General features: G+C 37.1%; 1 protein-coding gene across 1 annotated transcript; it reads left to right on the top strand.

Annotated features, from left to right (window-relative positions):
• Positions 1-5,788: 5,788 nt before the first annotated feature.
• Positions 5,789-7,425, top strand: LOC114715948 (uncharacterized; the record flags this gene model as incomplete). The annotated part of the gene is made up of 7 exons (XM_028900895.1): positions 5,789-6,008; positions 6,249-6,408; positions 6,481-6,601; positions 6,750-6,796; positions 6,954-7,047; positions 7,134-7,232; positions 7,336-7,425. Coding segments are annotated over exons 1-7 (831 nt in total), but the record flags the coding sequence as incomplete, so codon positions are not given.
• Between the last annotated feature and the right edge of the window lie 573 nt (positions 7,426-7,998).

The raw sequence follows: 7,998 nt of genomic DNA, 5'->3' as shown, positions 1-7,998 counted from the left end.
TATGAAACAAAGCAAGTGTTGTGCTCTGTCGGCCTCAGCTATGAGAAGATACATGCTTGCCGCAACGATTGTATTTTGTTTAGGAAGGAGTAAAGTCACTAAATGAGTGTCCTAAGTGTAATGCATCACTCTACCAAGAGAATGGGAAGAGCCCGAAGAAGGCATTATGGTATTTTCCCATTGTAATAAGATTCAGACATTTGTATAGTAATCTAGAAGATGCGAGAAATTTAAGGTGGCATGCAAATGAAAGGGTTAAAGATGGCATGCTTTGCCATCCTGCTAATTCTCTAGAATGGAAGAAGTTTGATATTGAGTATTCTGAATTCGGGGAAGAAGATAGAAATTTATGCCTTGCATTAGCCACCGACGGGATAAACCCGTATGGGATGCAAAGTAGTACCCATAGCACATGGCCAATGATTTTGTTTATATATAACCTTCCTCTATGGCTATGCATGAAACACAAGTATTCAATGATGTCTATGATAATCTCTGGGCCAAAGGAACTGGGAAATGACATAGATATATATATCTAGCTCCATTAATTGAAGACTTGAAAGTATTGTGGGAGAACGGAGTTGATGTATATGATGCATATAAGGAAGAAACATGCAAGTTGAGAGCTATGTTATTGTTGGAAATTGTGCCCTAGGGGCCAATCATTATGTTATGAACATTGTTGATTTATGAATTTATTAATTACGTTATCATATTATTTGCATGTTTACTGTGATGACTATCCTTGGATAACTCATGGTTTATCCTAAATGTCCCTGGTCGGTCATCTATGTGGGAGCAGAGATGAAATAAGACCAGTATGACTTTAAAGATATATAGAGATATAAATTAAAGTCATAGGCACATGTAAGAGTACAAGGTGTTGGACCGACCTGCTATCAGAGAGCTACATGGGTTAAGTCATAAGCTTCTCTCATATACAAACCATGTCACTGTGCCCTTTGACCTGAGATCATCATGGATTCCTACATGAGAAATGCTTAGCTTTGACCTAGTCAAAAGTCACTTTTGATCGAGTGATCATAAAGACTATGTTCAGGCTTAGTGGTTTTTCATGCGGAGGAATGTGAATGGTCAAGATGGAACTTGTCCCTCACATTCATAGAGAGATATTACTGGGCCCCTTAATGAGTGAGTCTGAGAAATGTATGGCCATACTATAATGGAAAGGTAGTTCCGTTTCTATACTCATACTGCTCAGGGATCGAGAAAGTAACGGTCATGAATAGGAGGATGACGTTCTCCATGCCTCATCCATGACCAAAATGTTGTGTGACAAAAGGGACGTGATATGTTTGTATGAAAGGTTACATCGTTCAACGATCCTCATATGATTTGGGTAGTCGTGATGTCTTGCTAGAGACCGCTTACGACTTGTGAGTCATTATAGTTAATGGCCCACTGCCAACTTCATATGGGCCTACAGGGTCGCACACAAAATAGCCCAACACGAGTTATGATGTCCAGATTCATTAAATCTAAGATATGTCCAGATTTAATGAATAATATAGGGTAGACGTGTATATATATATAAATTCGTGTATATATATACATATTATATAAATAGGAGAGATATTAATTGTTAGATTTAATTTATAAGGTTAAATTAAATCTATATAAATTAATTCCGTCATATCTTTATTTTGAATTAAATCTGTGAGACAGATTTAATATAAACTATATTTATTTAATTGTTCTCTTATCTGATTAGACAATATTTGATATTGTATTAATTTCAGAATTAATTTAGGATTAATTTCGAAATTAAATATCATTCATAATACCTATAGCATCCTATATATTTGATATTGGGAGCTAGGGTTTTGAGTGAGAGAGTGAAAACACTTGCAGATAAGAGACGGCCAAAATAGAGAAGGAGGATGGACTCTTTGAAAAACCCTAGACGGACAAAGAGGCGCTAGCACGCCGTTCGTGACTGGAGAGCTGTTCGTGTGGATACCGGTAGAGGAAGCCGACCGGAGTTGTCGACTTCGAGCGACAAAGGAGGCGAGCAGAGGCATCCTGAACGGCGGAATCACCGAGCCACCAAGAAATCGAACATCAAAGGTAATGCTTCTTACTACTTGGCTTAAACACGATCGGTAGATCCGGGCAAGGGATTGAAATTTTAAATTTATTTTCCATTGCGTCTTTTTCAATTCCCTTCAGTTATTTGGCATAATTAACGACTTTCCTGCGTATGGTAATATCTCAAGGTATAGCATTAAAGGGCAACTTGGTTGTTCTATTTGTGAAGAGAGCATAGATTCCATAAGGCTGAAACATGGAATAAAAAATTCATATATGGTACATCGTAGATGGTTGCATGGTGATCATCCTTACCGGCGATTCAAAAAATATTTCAATGGGAATTCAGAAGAAGGTAAGGCACCTGCACCGTTGATTAGGGAGGATGTATTTCAAAAGGTGAAAGATATAGATTGTGAATTTGAAAAACCTTTTGCGAAGCATGTTGGGACAAGTGGGTGGAATAAGAGGTCTATTTTCTTTATACTGCCGTATTGGATAACCCTAAATGTGAGACATTTTCTTAATGCTTTGCATATTGAGAAAAACACATGTGAAAGTCTGTTTGGCACATTACTCCATATTCTTGGGAAGACTAAAGATGGCATAAAATTCCAGGCTAGACATGGTTGAAATGGGGATAAGGGAGGAATTGGCACCAGAGGATAAGGGAACTCGTACATTTCTTCATCTGGCAGCTCACACGCTTTCTAGAAAAGAGAAAAGTAGCTTTTGTGAGTTTCTTGCTTCAGTAAAAGTGCTGGAAGGTTACTCTTCTAATATTAGTAACCTTGTTTCAATAAAGGATTTGAAGTTAAAAGGTTTAAAATCTCATGACTGCCATGTCTTAATAGAAAACTTTATTCCAATGTCAATACGGGCTATTTTACCTGATAAGGTGTGAGTTACAATCACGAAGTTATGTTTCTTCTTTAAGTCTCTTTGCAGTAAAGTGATATAATCCTAGTAAATTGCCAAGATTGCAAACCCAAATCATCGTTACGTTATGCGAACTTGAAATGTATTTTCCTCCGGCCTTTTTTTGACATCATGGTCCATTTAACTATCCACTTAGTTAGAGAGGTCCAACTGTGTGGCCTAGTGTATTTAAGATAAATGTACCCAGTTGAGTGTTGTATGAAAATATTGAAAGGGTATGTGAAAAATCAAAGTCGGTTAGAGGGTTGTATCGTAGAATGATATATTTGTGAAGAGACCACTGAATTTTGTACCCATTACTTAAAAAATGCAAGTAATATTGGGGTTCCAATGTCTCGTCATGAGGGAAGGACAAATGGAGAAGGGATTATGGGAAAGAAAGTTGTAACTATTTCAAACCAACAATAGGAGCAAGCACATCTATATGTATTGCACAACTCTGAAAAGATTGAGGACTATGTGGATGAGCATATTGATGAGCTAAAGAGGGATAATCCCAATAAACTTGAAAATTGGTACACCAAAACACACAATAAACAATTTACAGTATGGTTGAGAAAGCAGGTGCATGGCAAGTATAATAGTGATCCTAATTCTGTTTCAAAGAAATTAAAGTTGTTGGCAGATGGACCGAGCAAACATGTGATTTCTTTCACAAGCTACCTTATTAAAAGGTTCACTTTCTATACTAAAGAGCAAGATGACTGGGGTAAACAGCAAAATAGTGGCGTAACTCTTGTAGCTAATACCATACATATATCAAGTGCCAAAGATAAAAATCCTATCTATGAACGTATGTCATACTTTGGAGTGATTGAGGATATTTGGGAGTTGGATTACATTGAATTTAGAGTTCTTGTATTTGGTTGCAAGTGGGTGGATAATAATAATGCATTAAGGATTGATGACTTAGGGTTCATATAATTGAATTTGAATAAGGAAGGATACAAGGAAGAGCCATTCATTTTGGCATCTCAGGCTACACAAGTGTTTTATGTCCCTGACCTGACTACTAAAGGATGGTCTATTGTTTTGTTGACTAAGAAAATGAATATTGAAGAGACGAGGTATGAAGACGATGCAGTTGAAGATGATCCATTTCAAAGGACATCACTTGATTCTCATTTAAATGAGATCAATCCATGTACGTCAGGCACGATTACAACTACGGAATATGGATTTCAAAGAGGGGGAAAGTGTTTTGTAAGAAGATCAAAACAATTCAAACCAAGAAGAATATGCAAAAACCTAAGAGTAGAAAAAGAAAAAGATCTACTTAAACATGCATGTAAATTCTGTTATTATTTTCTTTGATTCTTTTATTTGTTTTAATTTTGTTCAAGTTAATTTCGTCATTAATGACTTTATTTTCATTTAATGGGTTTTGATTCATTTTGTTTAATTGAATTTCATTACAGATGGCAGACGATAGCAGATCTAGCACTGATAATCCATCTTAGCTGAGAGATGTCTCTGACAGGAGAGACAGTTGCAAGATGAGGCAGCACGTATACAGAGGGGCGTTTGTGTCATGCAAGAGGTCATGAAAGCTCGAACAGAAGGAAAGAGATTTTTCGTACAGTGGAATAAGAAAGGACAAGCTGTACGCTCAAATAAATTTATCAACTACATTAGGGCAGTGGCACGAAGCATTGTTGCCATTACAATGCAACACTGGAGGAGGGTTGATCGTTCAGTGCGAGACGCTATTTGGACAGATGTATCGATAATATATTATAACAACTCAAATTTTGTTTTCTTACAAGCTGCTTGACACAAATGTGTTGTTTTATATGTTTTGCAGTCTGCATTTGATATAGATGAGAGTAGGAAGAAGTTTGTGGAGGGTAAGGCTGGGAGGGCTCTGCGCTCTTTTCGATACTTTGTGACACACATGTACTTGAAGGATCCTTTCACAACTGACAAGTCTGAGGTTCCTAGCTTGGTACGGGACTTGGTCAAACCAGAGGATTGGGCTATTTTTGTGACGTCACGTCGTGATAGTCAATTTCGAGTAATAATCCTCGCTCTTTTCGATATTATAGTCCATTTTGTTTAATCTATACACTGTTTAATTATGAATCTACTTTGTTTTTACAGGAATTAAGTGCCCAAAATAAGGAAATGATAAAGAAGAATGAATTTCCCTACCGAAAGGGGCGCTTGGGTTATGCGGGCCTCGAGCACGAGGTTTCTCAGAAGGAGGGATCAAATGTCATTGTATCCCGTCAGATGTTGTGGGCATTGGCCAGGCAAAATAAAGATGGCCAAATTGATAATCCTCATGTTAAGGAGGTTGTAGACAAGATGGTGAGTATTATTCTAAACTAAATAATCCTCACGTTATTGTTAAATATCTTTAAGTATGAATAACTATGTCAATGTTTGTTGCGCAGAAGAGTTTGTCCCAGGAAGTTTTGCAGGGGGCATATTCTGCAGATGACCAGGATATATTGAGGAGGGCACTGGGGACTCCGACCATCCTGGTCTTCTTAGAGGCATCTGTTATGGAGTCACTAAGAGGGATTACTTTGGGTATTGACAAAAGCCCTCTTCATCGTGAACGCCTTCCTCTACTGAGTTCATGGAGCTGAAGGAAGAAACACGCTGGTTAAAAGAGTAAGTTAAAGCGTAAGCGTTCCTAATCGAGCAGTTGATCAAGAATCAAGCACCACAGCTGGCTCCAAATCTCAGCCCAAGTGGCAAAGACAGCTGCTCATTCCCTTTGCTACTTGAGGTATAATACTTGTGTTTATACAATTACATTCAATTATTTATATATCTAGCTAACTTGTCTCCCATGTTAAATCAGGGTGAAGCAGACGTTCAGTGTATGGTGGATAGCCCTAAACACCACACTGTTGCAATGGGCCGCATGTTCAATTTACCAGGAGAGAGTATGATTCATAATGTGCCTCTCCCTGTTGATCATGTGAGGGTGCAGTTGAACACTGCTATTGATGCTAATTATGCCCTCCCGATGCCCACCCCAGATGCAGAGACAGTGGCTCAAGCAGTGGGTAGCTTTGTCGCTTGGCCTGGCCACCTTCTTACGTTAGGACATCCTTTAAAGCTATATATGTATAGGTCTACACATTCAGTTGATAAACTTTGTTTTAATTACTAACAGTCTGTTTGTCAGTCTAAGGGGAAGAAGAGCCTATTGGGCGATCACTCATTATCATCACCACAGAAGCAGCCCTCTAAGCCTATTCAAGCGGTATCATCAAGATTCTGAATATGTCTTGAGGAATATGCAGTTGGGGCCAGATTAGAACGTGGTGAGGATTTCATGATTCCCCTAGAGTTTAAGCTAGAGGTCTATGGTCGACCCACGTCAGAGTACGTCACAAATGAAGTATTGAAAGAAATTCTAACGCATGGAATGGCCGGCACAAATGCCTGTAACTTTTATATCAGGTATTTGTTAAAACCTTAACTAAATATTTAAGTACTTGAGCATTTATCCTATTGATATCTTTGTTGATTTAGGTATCTTTTTAAGAACTTTATAGTCCCCAGTGGTCTTGATGACAAGTTCAAGATTGTCAGCTCCCACACTTTTGCTGGCCACGGACCTGATATGAAGAAGAAAGACTTATCCGGAGACTTGGTGGATATCTTCATTTCTTAGGCAGCAACGCCTGAGACTTTGTTTTTGGCACCTTACAGTCAAGGGTACGTAGTATACTGAACTTTCTTAAATTCTTTTATTTTCAAAATATTTTGTAATTGTTCTGATTGTCTTTCTTATATTTAAGGGACACTGGATGCTAATTGTGGTCAATTCCATAAAGCCGAGGATTTGGTATCTCGATTCTCTTCATGAGGATCCAACCAATCGACAATTTATGGTTTCATTATTCAATAAGTAACATTTATATCTATTATTTAAATTTAATTTAATTTCTTGCTTCAATCTAATTTTTGACAATCATTAATATTTTATTTTATTTTCTTCTCAGGGCATTGTGGCTATACCACACAAATCAAGCCTTACCCTGCCCCTTAGTAAAAAATGGCCAGTTTGACGATACCTTCCCGTGGAAGAAAGTGAAGGTATTTATTACCATTATTTACTATTCTACTAAATATGGTTTATTTATTTGATTAACTAATATTATTTCCTTTGCCATTCTTTACAGTGCCCACGTCAGCCCAAAAAAAGCTCCGATTGTGGATATTGCGTGATGAAATTCATAAAGGAGATAATTATGCACAATGCTGACACAATCCCTATACAGGTAATATGCATTTGTTAAAGTTCAATTTATATATTTAAGAATTGTACTTACTGTAGTTTTACATTTATATCTAACTTATGTCATAATTTGTGGTTGCATACAGTACTTTGCCGACACATATTGCGTAGTGTATTCATCCGCTCAGATGGAAGAAATCATTGAAGAGTTGGCAATAGCCTTATTCCGTCAGTGGGTACAAAATAGATAGGGAGGTACAAGACATTGCATGTACAACTTTGGTTTCAATTTTGGTTTTAGTTCATTTTTTGTTGTTGGTTAGTTTTTGACATCAAACAACTTTGGCAATTGGCTAATTTTGGAATTGGTTCACATTTTGTACTTGCCCAGAATTTTTACTTGTCTTAAACACAAGTTTTTTTTAATATGATAGTTGGTTTTGGTTCATTAAGATGTATATAATAATGTAAATTTTTGGTTTTGGTTACATTCATATGGCTGAATTGGTTTGAATGCTGGCCTACATGGTTCTATTGAATATGCTCCGTGTGAGGTTTCAAAATTGCAGGGGGGCTGCTGGCACAGCAGAAGCGGTATATAAAAAAAAATTGCCACAATACTTGACAGTTATTAGTTAAAACCAAGCGAAAATTTAGTAAAATAAATTTCATAAAAAGAGAACATTTTATAAAATAAATTAGAAAACGGCGGAAGGAACGCAAAAAAGTTAAATAAACATTTATAGATACAAAAAAGGGAAATAAAAGGGGCAAATGTGGGAGACCCATAACGATCAAATACCGCAAAA

Source organism: Neltuma alba, unplaced genomic scaffold, assembly GCF_004799145.2.
Source record: "Neltuma alba isolate B1F8T4 unplaced genomic scaffold, ASM479914v2 tig00000297_pilon, whole genome shotgun sequence".
NCBI lineage: Eukaryota > Viridiplantae > Streptophyta > Magnoliopsida > Fabales > Fabaceae > Neltuma > Neltuma alba.
Note: the sequence above shows the minus strand (reverse complement) of the source record. Positions and strands in the feature narration are given on the sequence as shown.